The sequence below is a fragment of the Cicer arietinum genome, chromosome 1, assembly GCF_000331145.2.
Source record: "Cicer arietinum cultivar CDC Frontier isolate Library 1 chromosome 1, Cicar.CDCFrontier_v2.0, whole genome shotgun sequence".
NCBI classification, from domain to species: domain Eukaryota; kingdom Viridiplantae; phylum Streptophyta; class Magnoliopsida; order Fabales; family Fabaceae; genus Cicer; species Cicer arietinum.
The window spans coordinates 53,955,044-53,973,108 of record NC_021160.2 but is presented as its reverse complement, the minus strand read 5'-3'; the positions used below and the strand labels follow the sequence as shown (position 1 = coordinate 53,973,108).

Below are 18,065 nucleotides of genomic sequence, written 5' to 3'. Positions count from 1 at the left end.
CTTCCGATCTTATATTGATACTCCTTTTCTTTGATTGCGTAATTTGTCACCAACTTGATCCACTAGGATGTAAGTATGTTAAGTCAGACAATTTTGCAAGATCTGAACTTGAAGTATTAAGTTTTAATTTAATATATTATCTCACATAGAGTCATATGTTAAATCTGCCATCACCTTCTTCAAAATCTGTCAATTTAAAAGTATATTTAAAATTTATTTTATAAAGAAAGTTTATGCCACTCAAATTATACGTAAATGAATTTAAATTTTATTTTAATATATAACAATTGCTTTAGATAATCTAACATTATATGACATCTTTTATAATAATAATTTAAAAATATCGAATAATTAATACATATCGGTATATTTAAATTTAATGATAATATTTGAAAAGATGAATAATTTTTTTTAATATAATAGATATATGAGTTATTTCGTTTTTAAATTTTAAGATATTTCTTTGATGCATTTGATAAAGAAAAATATTGAATGTTTAAATGAGTAATATAAAAAATTTAATGTAAAATCACATGAGAGATTGATAATAAAATGATTGTTTTTTCTCTCTTCTATCTAATCTTCTTTTCTCCTTCTTTCACAATTGGTCTTTAGAAGCCGAAATCTGCTGCAGCTGCAATTAATTCAATTTCCTATATATATAATTACACAACCGTTTCAATTAATTCAAACAATATTTTATTCAAAAATTAATATCATGCAGGGAACATATTACGGTAGAGATATGGATTCTGTCTCCTATGTGTTTTTCACATAACTTTCTGTTGCTTCTTCTGGCTGTAACTCCTCTTTTATTTGTTTTTTTCTTCAAAATAGATTACACCAAAATAAGGTATATATGCTATAGATATAGATAACAATACAATACTGATCTTTACATTTTACAATAATTGACTGATTTAATTATTTCATATATTTTTAAAAATATATAAATAATATTAATCAAATAGTATAAATAAAAAATATATTTATTTTAGAATACTTTTCTTTTATAAATAATCAATTATTATAAAATGGTAAGGATATTTTATTAATTTTTTTTCTTCTGCGGATAACATTTTGTTTTATCAGTTCATATTCACAGAATGAATCTTTACGCTTTCCCACGTGATCAGTATTTAATAGGTGTGGAACCGTAGCTGCCACATATCTTATCATACTTACTCGTACAACATTTTTCCATTACGGTAAAACAAATAGTCAAATGTGTCTTTGTCTTTCTCGCACGTACTGCTCTTGTTCTTTCTATTTATGGCAAAAAACAAACTATAGAAAAAACAAAATTACTTTTTATTTTAGATATTATTTTATCATATTCCATTTTTTAATGTTTTTAATATATTTTATTTAAAAATTTATATATTAAAATACTCAATTTTGTTTTTTTCTTTTAAAAGTAAAGTCCATAGGTGGAAATACGACAATAAAGAAGAAAAAAATTCTTGAATACAAAAAGTTGCATGTTGAAAATGTGGCTATGTGATGTTTTATTATTATTTTAAATATAAATAAATATTAAATTAATAAACAAAATATAATAAATGTATCTTTATCCTATCTTGTAATTATGTGTTATTTTATTTTACTTTAAACTAGGGAGTATAAAATTCGATCCGTCATGCAATCCAACTTATTCTGCATTTTGTTTAATTTTGTTAATATAATTTATGGTATTTTATTTAATTTTATGAATATAATTTAATTATTTTAATTATATTTTATTTATTAATTTAATATTTATTTAAATTTTTAAAAAATAATAATAAATAAAACATGGTCGCATCTAGAAATACGATATCCAATGAGGAAATATAATTTTCCTTCACATGAGCACGTTTCTATATTAATTAGTTATCTTCAGACTAAAAAATATAATCTTTTCATAAATAATATAATTTTCCTTTATATGGTCACATTTCCGAGTTGCATCCTCCTCAAATTAAATAGAACATCTTCATATGAGTTTTAAAATATGGTTTATTGAAAAGTTTTTAAAAAGAAAAAGATGTAATAAAAAAAATATATCTTTTAACTTTTTGAGTGTTATTGTCCAAGATCAATTCAATATTTTATATTTATTTTTAAAATATGCTTATAAAGGTTATGTACTAACATTATGATTTTTTATGGAACGTTTATTTAAAATTAATTTACACTAATCAAGTGTCGTGATTTATAATCTACAAATTTATTTTCCTTTCAATTATACACCACATTGTTATTCAAAAGAGAGAGAGGCTTTTGGTTATGTAAAGGATATAGTTTGCAAACGTATTTAAAAAGAATGACCCTCCAAACTAGAACTTGGAAACTGTATGTCTATATATGTCTTACAAGATACTTTAAATGATATAAAATAGAGAAGGAGTTAAATTATTTTTGGCGAGGATTCGAGTAATAGAGATTTGAAGGGGATTCATTCTTTATATATATTAACATTCGTTAAAGTATAATAAAAAACTTTTTAACATTTTAAATACTATATTTTTTTGTAGTGTTTAAATATTTAACATAATTTATTTTAAAATAATATATATATATAATTTTATTTTCATGTCATACGAAAATGCAGGTAGTCCTAATTCCGATCTGGCAACCAAAAAGTTCTTGTTGAGACTACGGTTTGGAGTTTTAGTTAGTTGTATTTTGTAATAGGTAGTATGCAGCATAACTTTGGCTTTGAGGTCATGGCATCTACTATTTTCATTTTTTTTTATAAATAACATTGATAAGTTATTAAAATAATAGTAATAAGTTATTAAAACATCCCTCAAATTTTTAGAGTATGGAGAAACTTATCTCTTATCTCTTTCACTTTTTTTTGACTTTTCTCTTCTCTACTCCATGATTCTCTCGTTTCTCCACACGAAGCGACTATCTCGTTTCTCCTTCTTAGTCCTCTCTCGTTTTCCATGCAACGTTCGTCTCTCTCTTTCATCCCCTTATAATGTGGGATCTACCCGACATCATATTCTCTCTTCTCGCATCCGACATCTCTATTCTCCAATTTTCCTACTTTATGACCAACGTCATAGCTTGTCTATCTCTCTTTGCCTGTGTCTCGTTTTGCGGTCTCGAACTATCTCAATCTACTTCTTATATTTTTCAGATTCTTACTCAGTTATTCTTTTTCGCTTCTACTATTTGTTAATTGTGAATTGTTTTAGTTTAGAATTGTGAACTAGTAGTAATGTGTGAATTGTATTTGTGACTTTATGAATTATGAATGAATTTAGTGTGAGAATTGAGATTGTGAACTTTATTATGTGAATTGTGAACTGTTTTTGTGATTAATGTAGTGTGGATGTGAAATTGTAAATTTGTGAACTCTTGTACTTTGTGAATGTGAATTGTGACTTTGAGAATTGTGAATTGTTTATCTCAATATGTTTGTGATTCAAATTTTTTTTGTTACTAAATTAGTATTGTGTAATTAATTTGTGTATTTTTTTTAAGAGTGATATGATGTTTAAAAGTAAAAAAAAAAAAAAAAAAGTTGATGCATTTTTAAAAAGAAAGTTACTCACAAAGAAGAAAATTGTAAAACTTAACATCAATACTTGAAAATCATCTTTTGGTGATCAAACATTTCGACGGGATGTTATACATATAACTTCATCACTCCGGAACTTATCAATTTCCCAATCTCATTTTATTTGTATCTATTGTCGTATTTGCATTTTTATTTGCTATTAAATTGTAAATTTACAATTCAAAATATGAATATATAATATAATATTATATTTAATTTATTAATTAAAATTATAAAATTTGGAACTATCTAAAAATTTGGTCAAGATCCGCCGGTTACAACGGGTAACTAACTTGATGAAACTTGATATGTGCATATGAATACACTTGTAAACACTATTGATTATAGATAAATAAAAAATGGATTATTTATTTCCAATTTATTATCTCTTAAATCTCAATTTCATATCACTACAATTAGCACACAATTTGCAGTTCATTCATTAGAAATAAGAAGTTGTAAACCATGACATTGAATGGTCGACGGTGTAGACTAGGATCGGTTGAGCAATAAGAAGTTGGCAAGTTGAGTACGCTTTCAATTAAGTTCATCACTTAAACGTGAGAAATGTGCCCGCCGGGGATGCATTATTATAAATACTTACACAACTGCTATACTACTATATAGTTTACCAATTTCACACCTACTAAAATTGTATTTAATATCAGTTAATTTTTATTTGTTCAAAAAACATAACTATAATAATTTTGACCAGAAACCATATTAATCATTCATATCTACCGTGACATAGACGTTAGTCATTCATATCAACCACTTGTTTTTAACACATTAAGAGGGTCAGGGACTGATGGTGCACCAATTCATCATTAAACATGCGGCACACGTTAATAGAGTCTGCACCATCATTGTATGTAGAGCATTAGGGAAATAAGCAACAGTAATAAGGGGAAACCAACCTTAGTTTATCCTTTGTGCCAAAGGAATATGAAAATGTTGAAGAAATGGATTGAACTTCAAATTTGTACGATCTGATTTTGATGAGAACATTTAGATGTTCAAAGTTTGAAAAAGAAAATGAATAATTGATACACTAGTACGGATCAGTTTTGTTGGTTCTGATATTCAGAAGCAGTTGACGAAGGGGTTTCACCAGATCATTCACCGTCACTTTGTACGCCACACCCATCTGCATGCAGTAAATTAATCGTGTTATTATAAAGTTTATGATATATATATTATACAATATCACTTTTTTGCAATCATACGCCAACAATTGGTATATGTTTCAACTTTTTCAACATACGAAGGGGCCACCCATTGCAATAATAGCCTGTTCGTTCGCACATGTCAATATTTCTCAACCCGGCCCAATTTGAATTTATGTATGATTTTTTAAATAGTTAAATAAATAAATAAAACATATAGAATGCGTGCGTACCTGAGCGATAATAGTAATGCCAAGAGTTGAATTACCAAAAGGCAATACACTGCTGGCAGTCACAAGCAGATGAAGATTATTTTCAAGCAAGTCCAATATTTTGATCTCAATTCCATTTTGCTTCTCACAGTGGATCTCAATAAGTACCTCATTTTCCAACACTCTTACTTTAACATCAGGGAGCAATTCACACCAATCCTCTAAATTTGTGTCATTTGAACAAAAATCATTCTTATTCAGGATTATTGTTGATTCTGTCTTCATCTTGTTTCGTTCCTCAAGCTCCCTCACACGTTCTTTAAGTACTTTCACATAACTGATTGCTTCGCCAAGTATTGTGGTCTTGTCCGTCTATCAATTTTTTTATTTATGCCAAATTCATATTATTCAATAAATTAATTCATGATCCTTTTCATGTTATTAATTACCATTGTTAAATAAAATTATTATTTACCAAATATAAACATAAATATTTATGAGTTGAAAATTTTGTTTTTTAAATTTTCATTATATATAATAAATAAGAGACAATTTTATAATTGAAATTTTATTTTCGAAATTTTTTGTATATAAAAAAATACAGAGATGCAAGAGTATTGAAACCAAACTGAGTTTTTTCTTAAATAATTTATCTACTAGAGTATTTGAAAATTAATATAAAAAGTGACAAAATAAAAGTCAAATGATATGATGTAAAATTTGGGTTAAAATCTATTTGACAACTTTAAATATATATATATATATATATATATCATAAGTATATTTTAATAATATTAAAAAAAATATTATCATAAAACTTACACACAACAACTAAGTTCAAAATTAGACATCAACGCATGAGTTACTCACAATCTTTTAATGTAATCAAAGAAATAAACTACTCATTGTTAGTCTATTTAAATAAAAAATAATGATCACATATTTCAACATTTTTGTCACTGTTTTATTTTAGACACGTTTCTTCACCCATCCTTGTCTATGGCGCACTATCCAAGTGTTTTCAGTCTGAACGAAATGTGAGTACAGATAAGGACAAGGATTCCCTACATTTGAATTCTCTTACTATTAGTCATTTTGTTTATACCTCTTTTAATCAACTTTTTTATTTAAGTTTATTAATTTATTTTAATCATTGATTTTGTAAAATACACTAAAATTAACATGAAAGTTCAAAAATCCAATTCAAAATTGATAAACAAATACTAAGATGAATTAAGTTAACAAGTTTAATAGTTGACGCCTCGCTTATATATAATTTTTTATTTAAGTTTTATGATTAAGACAATAATATGATTGATATTAAAATGCTACACTGGACCAAGTAAATAAATACTACAATAGACCAAATTTAATTGATGGCAATTTGTCTATATATAAATTTTTTTTCAAACTTAATAATTGAGGCAATGATATGATTAAGTTGATTGTTGAAAACAAAATAAATAAATTGAATATTAAATATATATTAAACTAATATCTGATCAAATTATTAATTTCATTTTAGATAAAGTAGTGTATTGAAAATGGTGAATAACATTTATTTATTTTAAGATAACTGTTTTTGTTAAATTAATATTCATAAGTAGGAGGGAGTAATTACAAAAAATAATCAGTGATGCAATTAATTAATAAAAAAAATAGTTGGTAGAATTTTCCAAGAGATAGAGATAAAACATAATGATAAAATAGAAAATGTAATATATTTGATGATTTGATATAAAAAAGTGAATAAAAAATTACCTTCTTCAAGCCAGGTATGGTGGCAGAAAGTGCAATGAACTTCTGTGTAAGTTCCAATCTCCGTTTTCTCTCTGCTATAATATGATCCAAATACTGAGAATCGCTTCTGCTTTTCTTTCCTCCTTGATTTGCTTTTGATTTTGAATCCATACTTTTTTTATTTTCTGACAAAGGCGAATTAGGTAATTTTGAACCACTTCTTCTCTCCATTCGTTTATTAGGTTCTTCTTCAACTTCTACTGTTGCTGCTGGTATTATTGTGGATTTATCAAAAGAGATTATGAATGTTCTCGGAGTTGTCATCTTTGAATTGTGAACCCTTTTCTCTGATCTATTGTTGTTGTTCTGTAGTTGCAGATATTGTAATTGATTTTCACTTTCAGAAGATGACTTTGCTTCTTCAGGTTGTTGAAGGAATATGTTTCTTAAGAACTCATCATCATCATCAATACTATTTTGACACTGTTCTGCCATATTCTCCAAATCACACACTTCCTATTGCAATAGTTTATTGAAAAATTAAAATTAGGGTTTATGAAATTATGATTGTTAATTTATATGCGAGATATAATTATGAACATAAAAAAAATGAAATGGAATGGTTTATGAAAATAAATTACCAAATGAAGAGGGGAATTTTGGCATGATTGGTCCATGGAGAAAGTGGGTTATGTTATGTATTGTGGATAAGAGTAGAGAGAAGAAGATTGAAGAATGATGAAAATAAGATTGAATTAATTACTACGGACGATGCATATAAATGCATCATAACTGTTCTAATTGACACCTGTGTTTATATTTTTGTTTCCTATTATGGAAATTCGTCATATTTGTCACCTGTATCAACATATATGTGACCCGTTGGATCAGCTCCGGTTCAGACCGGCTATCAATCAATATATATATATATATATTAACAGCATAAACAATATTTCTTATTTTATGAAAAATATAGAAGGAGAGGGATGAAAATAATCGATTAAAATATTGTTTGTTTTTATTATTTTTGTTCTTTTATTAGTAATTATTTCCCAAAAATTTGATCCAGTATGATTAAAATATGTATACGTAAATAAATTCGAACAGATTAATAAAAACTTTATAATATGAATAAAAAAAAAGAATTTAGAGAAGCAAAAAGGTGAAACTGGAAATTGCGAAAGCATGATAGAATTTGCATATCTTGATTCTGGACTAGCTAGCCCAAAAGCCCACGAGTAAGAGACAGTGGACAAAAAACATGTGAACGAACACTTTAAACCTTTTTTATTTTGGAAAAGGATATTCGACTTTGTTCACGTTTACACTGCTTCGTTTCTAGAAGTGGAACAAAAAGTGGGACAAATAAGTTGTAAAAGTTGATATGATATTTTCACCTCCTTTTTCATATGTTTTCCCACTTTTAAAACACAATTATTAGAGATTTAATATAACACATTATAAACTTCGATAAGATGTGATGTATTATTTCTTTCATTTTTGGGAACATAAAATTAGTTTTACATTAAAAATTCATCCTTTTGTGGGTGTTTTAAAACTAAACTTACATAGTTTTTATTCAATATTTATTTAAAATTTTTTTACATTAATAACGTGTGTCCGTTAAACTATTTTTATATGTTTAGGTTCAAATTGGAATGAGAGTTCAGGAGTTCGAATGTTGTATTTCTATTAGGGACATCCTAAGATTTTAAATACAAATTATGAGTGATTTTTTTTTCATGTATATAAGCTTTGTTTGGTGAAAAATAATGAATGAATGATTAATTTATAGTGGATGAACTTACAACACTAAACACATAATAGTAAATATGCTACTTGATTTGAATTGATTGAATTTAAAATATTTCGTAAAATTATCGTTGAATTAATTTATAACTATAGAATGACAAAAAATATTTTTTTTTATTATTTAATATATTTTTATTAAGATAATAAAAATTAAAATGAATTGAAAAAAAATAAAACGCCATAAATTCAAATGTAACTTGAACTAATATATCAAAAGACACTATAAATTCGTAAGAGAATAATTGTTACAAAATTTATGCACTTTGATCATAGGAACTTATACACTATAAGCTAATATTTTTTGTCTTATCAAATAGACAAATATTGATTATCAAATACTGGTAGTATTCAACATACAAGATATACAAAAAGCTATTTATTGTTTCAATATAACATCAACTAAAATAAAATATTGTGGAATTAAGAAAATTTAAAGATTACGTAAACATTCAAAAGTATAGATGAATCCAAAATTATAAATGAGTTCCAACAAAATTAATTATAAATATTTTATCAATTCAAAGTTGCAGTAGTAACATCTCATACTCGCAACAACATCCATCTAACTAATAGATATTAATATATGAAAATCATTATGTTTGATGCAGTCAATGTTCTTTTATATGACATGATCTCATCAACAATCATTTTAATAATATAATATTTTTTTACTATTTTCTACATTGAATTTCTCATTTGTTCCATGAAAAGCTAAATTATATATTATAAGTAAAATTAATATGTAACAACATAAACTATCTTGAGTAAAATATTTTTTTCATTGTTCTTCTTCGTTTCTTATAAGCTCTTGAATATGCTTATTAATTGTCATGTTTTTCTGAAATCTATTCACTCATAAAATTTATGAGTACACCGTTAAATTTGTGTTTTTTAAATCTTTTTCAAAAGTGTATCTAATCATTAAAACCTTTATTTATTATGACTTCTATCAAGTAATTTACAACAAAAAATATATCAAAATTCTTTTGAATAAATTAGTTGGTTTCTATCTCGATCTTCTTCATTAAAACAACAACAAATATAGTGTGATGATGAGAAATATCGACTAACAATATCTTGAGGACATTCTCGCTTAGTATATTTATTTTAAGATATTTTTTTAGCAATTTACCTCTTAGATTACTTTTAAGGTTATTTCATTTTCTTAAATCATAAATCTTCAAAAAAATAAAATAGACTCCTTCATTAGCAAAAGCAGTATACCTTTATTTTCATTACAACCTACATCATTAATTAGAGCAATCAACTCTATTACAAATCATCTTCATTTTCATTGTTTTCACCGAAAATATCTTGCTTTTTATTATTTATGTCCAGTTGTTTATTTTTTAAATTTCTAACTTTAAAATAATTGATAATTTCTAACCTACATTGTTTTCACCGAAAATTTCTAACTATTAAGTATATAATTGATAATTTTAATATAGATGTATACACATACACTAATTAAAAAAATTGATGTCCTAAAAAATAGGTCATGTGTGATCAGAAATTAGGTTGAATTAAACTTTGCAAAGTTGATCTATTATCTGTTAAAACTATTAATTGTTAAGTAGCATTATAATTGAGTCAGACAACATTTGGCCATCTAAGTAGCATTATAATTGCTACCCCAAATTTTCTCTTGATTATTATTATACCACTTCTATGCTTCTATAAACAATTCAAGTTGAAAACAATATTGGGGTAACTCAAATATTTCCTAAAGTATTAAAATTAAAAAAATAATTACTAATTCAACCTCCAATTTTGTTTACTAGTACAAACAAAACTATCAAAATTACACTTTCAATAATGTTTTTCATACAAATTTGAACTTAAAAAAATGTGAAATTCCAAAAAGTCCTTCAAAATGCATTGATTTATGGGAAGATATCAGCTACCTAACAGAGGGGGGTCCTTGTGCACATGAGGAGGAGGTGCAGCTTTTACGGATGAATTAGTAACACTATTTGGAAAGTTGAGCATCAAAAGTTAAATTTTTAAACATATGTACATGTTATATATTCCAACGTCCAAATATGCATATATCTAATCATTTGTTTAGTGTGACCACTCAGAATATAAATCTCTTCCATAAAAAGAGAAATTAACACGAGTTCAATTAAATATGTTCAAAATAAATCTTCAACCATTCATTGTTATAGATTCCTAAAACATCAATATAACAACTAGAAAGTAAGTAACCAAACCCCAACAACACTAAGATACCCAAATTTGAATCTTAATTGAACTTTTTTTTTGTCCACATTCATCCTTTACCATTCCAAATAAGAACTATAATTCTTTTGATACACTAGCATGAATCACATGATGTTGCATTTCATATAACTCCATAAGATCTTGTCTCAACTTTTTCACCAATTCTTCCCCTGTTATTTTGTATTCCTCCCCCATCTGTGAAATATGTTTAATCACATTAATATTAAAAAAATTATTAATAAAATTGACTATTTTAAAAAAATAATAATAATTGAAAGACAAAATTAATTGTTTTACCTTAGCAATGATGGCAATGTTGAGGGTATTTTTACCAAATGGAAGTACACTGCTACTTGAAATAGAGAGGTGCATATTTTGAAGTATGACCAATAGTGTGAACAAAATGCTTTTACATTTCTCACATTGGATTCTAATAAATAGTACCTCCTTTTCTGACTCTATGCATATGGCTTCGATTTGAGGGAGCACTTGATTGGAGTCCAAATTATGATTATGATTAGGTGGATGATATTGAGATTGGGTAAAAGAGATTATGGATTTGGTACATTTTGTCCTCTTACTCTTATTATTACTTTGTTGCTCCAGAATTGCTATGCGTCCTTTAAGTTGTTTAACGTAATTAATAGCTTCACCAAGTACAGAGGCCTTGTCTATCTATACAAGTTTATATAATGTGAAATGTTACAATAAATACTAACATAAGGAGCTCCCCAATAACTCATTTAAATAACTAAGAGACATACAAAGAATATCAAAAAAGTGGGACGGTTCAAACTCCATAAAGTTAGTATTACTAATTTCTAATATTTACTTATAATAAAATGAGTAGGGTACTAAATAAAAAAATATAATCTTAAACTTTTTTTAAATATTCGACTTTTTCAACTCAATCAAAATTGAGACTTGTTGCTATTAAAACAAAATCGATATCAAATCATTGAAGTAGTATTAGATTTTAATAAAGTTTTATTGATAAATATGTTGTTCTCAATGCTCATTGTTTGATGAATTTTTATTTTCTATCATATCATTGTGAGGTAATTCTAATTTGAAACTTAAGAAAAAAATAAAATAAAAAATTGGTGGAAGCAAACCGATAAAGTTTTGAATTGAGGAAGAGTGAAAAAAAAATGTACAAATTATGTAAAAATTAAATAAAAAATTAACAATAAACCAATTAAATTATAGAGAAAAAAATCTAATTTTTTATCTTAAAAAAAATAGCGGAATGATTAAACCTCTGATACCATATTGAGTTTGTTGATTTAAAAAATTAATAAAATAAAAATAGAAAAAAGTAAATTAAATAATGTTAAATTTAAAAAATTCATTTGACCAATTTAACAACTAGGCCACTAAAATATATCCAGAAGTTGTTGTGAACTAAATGCAACCAGAAAAAATGAGAGTATTAATCGTTAAGATCAGAAGAAGAAGAAGTGAGTGACCTTTTTCAAACCAGGTATAATAGACGAAAGTGCTACTAATCTCTCTGCCATTTCGTGTCTCCTTTTTCTCTCGGCCATTACGTGATCTTCTATCTCCCAACAACTTCGTACCCTCTTTCTTCCTTCTGTAGCACGAGCTTTATAATTACAACACGAATTCATTTCGCATTCGTTTAATTTTAAGGAGCTATTATCACCGTTCATATCCTATAAACATGATGAGATACAATTAATATTCTCTTACATACATATTATTTTTGTAGTATATATACTCTTACAAAAATAATAATATTTAACATTTTAAATAATAAAATTATGACATGTTAATAATTACCAAATCGGAGAACCAATTCTCCCACCAATCCTCCATGTTAGTTAGAGAGTGAACTCGATCAATTGATTGTAGGAATTTTTTTGTTCCTGTTTATTTTATTTAATTTTTTTTGTGTGAAGAAGGGGTGATGAAGCTTGAAGACATAATGGGAAACGAAAAGATATAACGATGGTTAGGATACATTTTTTTCATTTTCATTGAAAATGAAAATGGAAGAAAGAAAAAAAGTACTAAATATTTTTTTTATAAAAAATAACAAAGAAAGAAAAGAAACGAAAGTACTAAATATCAATTTATTTTGAAATTGTTATTTGTTAATTTTGTCAAGGAGTAGAATTGAACCATCTTTTATGACTCCAAGTACTAAATATGTTTGTAAATCTAAAAAAATAAACCGATTTTGGCTTTGTTTTCAATAAAACATTTGCTTAATTAATTTTCATTTCTTCAAAATTTGAAACTCTTTTTCTTTTTACAATTATACAATGATCATTGATAACGAATCTAACAAAAAAAATCGAGTGAACATCTTAGGTGACACCTAATAATAATTCTAAGTACAACAAACATTTGTCTATAAAATATATTTAAATTATAGAAAGTATAATATTTCTTTTACATATTTAGTCTTTGTATTTTATAAAATGACAAGTTTTTAGTCTTCATCATATACCCAAAGTCATATATTATTTGAAAGATTAGGTAGATATTAGTATAACTTAACATTTATAAGTTATTGGTGGGTTTGAGTCCAATTAATTTAGATGAGTTTCAATTAGTGCATATTAAAATTATGCGAATAGATTAATTCAGGTGATAAATCTTATTGAAATGACTGTTTTTTTTTATTTGTGATAAAATCTACATTTTTCTAAAGAACATTTAACAAATATATTAAGTTGTTTATATGTTTAATTGCAGTTTTGGTCCTCTATATTAGCTGAATCGCTAAAGTAGTCTCCTCATTTTATTTCTCTCCAGTTGTGGTCCCCAAAAAGAAATTTAGTCCAAAATATGATGAAATTTTATGTTTTTACGTTTATTTAAGTTACACTATGCCTCAAGATCTCATGGTGTAACAATTGTATCTGAAATCTATTATCATAAATGGTGTGATGTGGCTTAAAAAAATGACATTTCATCAAGTTTTGGACCAAAATTCTGTTTGAATGACCAAAACTAGAGAGAAATAAAATGTATGGACTATTTTCGTGATTCAACTAAAATAGGGGGACCAAAACTGCAATTAAGCTTTGTTTCTACTATACTACAATTACTAGCACATATGTATTAAAACTACACATTATATACACACACTTTTAGTTTATTTTCAACAACAACAAAAAAAACGCTATTATTTTATAAACTTAATTGTAGTTTTAATATTTTATTTTTACACTTTTACATAATTAATTCATTTATTTTAAAATTTGACAGTTTTGATTTATACTTACGATTTTTAAATTAAAAAATAATAATTTTACATATTTTAATTGACGTAGTCTACAACTTCATTATATAGAATCATGTAAATACATTAATTATTTACATGTCATTATTTAAATTACAAAAGAGAAATATTTATGAAGTTGAAAATTAAGTTTTTAGAAAATTGTATTGTGATATGTTGCATTTCACATCATCGTATGATATGTTACATTATTTAAATAATTTCACATTGTCATTTTTTAGTTAAAAAATTAAAATGAGTTATTAAACTGTCATATTTTAAAATAAAGAGATCGGTTTTGTGAATTGGTAAAAATATGAATACTAAAACGATAATTAAATCTATTTTATATTACAATTATGTAGAAAATATATGAAATGAAATTACTTTAATAATGAAAGTGTCATAAAAATCAATTTTTAGTCATTGACCAAATCATAAATAGTTAAGATTAAAACAAAAAGATAAATAACTTTTTTAAATAATCATTTAACATTTTTAATCACAATCTTCTATGTATGGTCAAAATTTAATAATTTTCCTATTTCATATTAAAATTTCTCTCATCCAATTCATCTCCTAACTATATATGTTATTTATAAAACTATTTATATACAACTATGTTAATAATATAATTACTCTCATATCGTTGAAGTACTTATATGCATGATTAAAAAAAGTTATAGCCCTTAGGTCAATAAACTTTTGGATCCGTCCCTGATTGTCACACGAATAATGATATTATAAATTTTAAAATTCTTAAAGCTTTCAGCATTCTTTATGATCCATGTGAAACTATTACTATTAAAGAAGTTATTTGGTATTGTACGTATTTGTCTTAGCATTTCTCTAGGCATAAATTACACAATGTATGCTAAATTCTATGCTGGAGCTTGATCTCTAGATAGAAGAATTCTTTATTCCTTTGTCGTCATATACTTTAAAGTATTTCACATCTTCAGAAAAGATAAACTATGTGCTAATAAATTGACAACTTTAAATAATAATCATTCTGATTTTAATAGGTGGTTTTTATCTTCGCGAGAAAAGATTTTTTCCAAACATAAGATTTTAATTTTTATTAAACTGTTAAGTTATATTGTTGCGTTTCTTTATTATGTTTTAATTTTTAACAAGAGAATTGCTCATAAATCTTTTGTATTCTAATCTAATTATCCTAAATTGTAATGCTCTTATTTGATTTCTGTATGTAGTATTTTATTAAAAAAACAATATAAAATCTTGTAAGTCGAAAGTGGGGAAATAAAAGTTTTCAGTTTTGAGAGCAACATGGCAGTAGCCAGTAGGTATGAAAATGACAATACAGTTGACATGTGAATAAAGCATTGATGTATGGGCAATGCGTGCACATCATATTACCAAACAACATGTTCTTACAGGCACAGCTGCCCAATTTCTTTGTGACAACAAGCCTCTCAATAAATGTTATTGCACTCACTATAAACTTTGCAAATTATAGATCTTTTCTAGAAGCTATTTTTCTATAATAACAACATCAAATGCATGCTTCTTAGATAGGTATATGTACTTTATTTTAACAAGACATATAAATATGGTTCGGTCATCTATCGATCATTCACCCTTTAATTTTTTCTACTAAAATATGATATTTATTAGTCGTTGTCTTACCTTATCTAAAAAATAAATATGGTACGTCATCTATGAATGATTATATACACGTGTATACAACTATTAATGTTTTAAAGATTACCCGTGGTCTTACCTTACCTCAAAATAAATTTTTGTGTCAAACACATTTTCAATCTAAACACAGTTAGGCTAGTCAAAATATATACTAATTTTCTTGACATAAATATAATATTTTAATAATAAAAAATAAATCACTATTAAGGGAGAAATAGATCAGACATGAATCTATTAATCTACTACTCAAATCAAATCAGATATTTTTTATATATAAATCAAATAAAAACTTTTTTAAAATATTTAATTAAAAAGGTTACACTAAAGTAAAAAATTTATATTTCATATTATATGTCATGTTATTTAAAACATCTTACATGATTATTTTTTTTTTTAAAAAAAAGAACAATTAAAATTGTTTACTTTTAAAAATAGAAAGATTGATTTTATAAATTAATAAAAATATAAAAACTAAAATTACAATTAAATTTTAAAAAAAATTCACGAATGCTCATCTTAAGTCACTTTGATATTTTTAAATAATTTTTCTCTATATATTTCCTAATTTTTTAGGATAATCAACTTTCAACCTAAATAATAAATGTACATGCTTCTAGCACCTTAATTAAAGAATATTGCTGGTTACACAGTTTTGTGGTTGCATATATGAAGTTAAATTAATGAGGCATGTGTTACAGAACAATGAGAAGAGTAGATCTAACGAGACAATGGAAAATGATCAAATTAAGTTAAGTGATGTTATAATAATATCCTAAATTAAATAATGTCTTAGTCATTTAGTAGTGTAAGATATTATTATCAGATTGATCAGTTAATCATTGAGTATAGTTATCTGAAAGACAAACTTGAAAATGATACATAATGAACTAATTAAGTCATGGTTTTGAATATTGAATTGGTGACTGTAATTATTTCAGAACCCACGTGTCTCTTTGTTTTGGGGGGCTTAGATATTAGACATTAATGTGACTATCTCTTATAGTGAGAATTTGAATTGTGATTTACCATATTGGGTGAGTTGTTTTTCTGATTGACCTAACTATTGCTATGATTGGACTGCCTTTTGGATCGCAGTAAATGCTCTCATACCACACTCTTAAGTATCAATTACTAGTTAGTTAGTTACGCTCAAAATTTGCACCGAAAATAAAATAAACTATTATAATATATATCAATCAAAAGTGAACACTTATTTTTAGTCTTGTCATGTGATGCCGCACTTGTCTTTGAGAGAATATTTTCAAGTTCTTGAATTTTTTTCCCATAATCGTTGCAGTTCCTACCTTGAACTAATTTTTTATTTTTCCGTTAGTTTTAATGAATTTTCATGATTTTTGCACTTCAAATTAAATGCTTATTTGACATGATTGCTGGCATGTCTTCACATACATTATTATATTCACAATGATAAAGATCAACATTTAATTCAAACATATTCATTTGAAATACAAGTTCCCTTCATCAAATATGCTCAATGTGGTTTTAGGAAGAAGTTTTCATGCTTAGGTTGGTAATATAAAATGAAACCTTTCTAGACAACACTAAAGAAACATAATTAAACGTTAATGTAGTGATAGAACATTTTATCTCGGTTTCAATTTATCTATCTATGTATACAGTACAGTATATTGGATCTAAGGGAGAGATATAAAAAAGGAATATGAAGAAAAATTGTCGAATTGTTGCTGTTGATCGCACTGTGTACCTATGGCTTAATTTTTTATTTTTGTAATTTACGCTCCCTACCGTCTATTCTTGTCCCAATACAATCAAACAATGAGAGGAATGAGTGTTAGGGTTCTTTATATTAGAAAGAATTGAGAAGATTAATATATTTCAATTAAATGTCATTTTGGTTTTTGTCATTGCAGATACATTAATGTAGATACAGATATTTATAGCGTAAAAATCAAGCTGTATTGAACCACATTAATGTTTAGTTCAGTTATTAAAAATCACTTTTAAATTTAATTTAGTACAGTTCTAGTTTAAAACTAGTTTAACATTTCGAACAATTTTTTAGTTAAAATTAATTTCAAAATAATTATTCAAAAAAAAAGTTTTGAAATTCATTTGATAAAGAAAAATCAAAATTTTTCTTAGAAAAATAAACATAAAAAAAAATTCGAGGTTATTTTGGCAAAAAATATTCAGAAAAAAAATATTTTTAGATTTTTTTTTCATAAAATTTACAAGAAAAAAAATGATTTAATTTTGATTTTTCTAAAAAAAAGAGTTTCAATATTTCTCATATTTTTTTCAAGAAAAATATATTTTAAAAATTTTATAAAAAAATATAAAATTATTAAACTAATTTTTAAATTAAATTTAATTATTTTAAATATATAGTTCAATTCATGAACTATTTAAATAGTTCAGTTTTTTGTAGTAGAACACAATCCAATTAATTATATTTTTGC

General features: G+C 25.4%; 2 protein-coding genes across 3 annotated transcripts; both read right to left on the bottom strand.

Annotated features, from left to right (window-relative positions):
- Window positions 1–4,258: 4,258 nt before the first annotated feature.
- LOC101501528 (transcription factor bHLH25-like) lies at window positions 4,259–7,545 on the bottom strand. 2 transcript variants are annotated; one of them, XM_012715145.3, is made up of 4 exons: window positions 7,313–7,545; window positions 6,693–7,183; window positions 4,953–5,303; window positions 4,259–4,700 (listed from the first exon to the last, which is right to left on the bottom strand). In XM_012715145.3, the coding sequence occupies exons 1-4, from the start codon at window positions 7,335–7,337 to the stop codon at window positions 4,605–4,607; spliced, it is 963 nt and encodes a 320-aa protein (XP_012570599.1). In that variant the 5' UTR covers window positions 7,338–7,545; the 3' UTR covers window positions 4,259–4,604. The 2 variants fall into 2 exon arrangements, with proteins under 2 accessions (XP_012570599.1, XP_004486628.1); XM_004486571.4 differs by having other exon boundaries at window positions 6,693–7,187; window positions 7,313–7,542.
- Window positions 7,546–10,568: 3,023 nt separating this feature from the next.
- On the bottom strand, window positions 10,569–12,724 carry LOC101501845 (transcription factor bHLH25-like). Its single transcript, XM_004486572.4, has 4 exons — window positions 12,510–12,724; window positions 12,176–12,382; window positions 11,004–11,381; window positions 10,569–10,901 (listed from the first exon to the last, which is right to left on the bottom strand). Exons 1-4 carry the CDS (start codon window positions 12,543–12,545, stop codon window positions 10,782–10,784), a joined length of 741 nt encoding a protein of 246 aa, XP_004486629.1. The 5' UTR covers window positions 12,546–12,724; the 3' UTR covers window positions 10,569–10,781.
- Window positions 12,725–18,065: the final 5,341 nt, after the last annotated feature.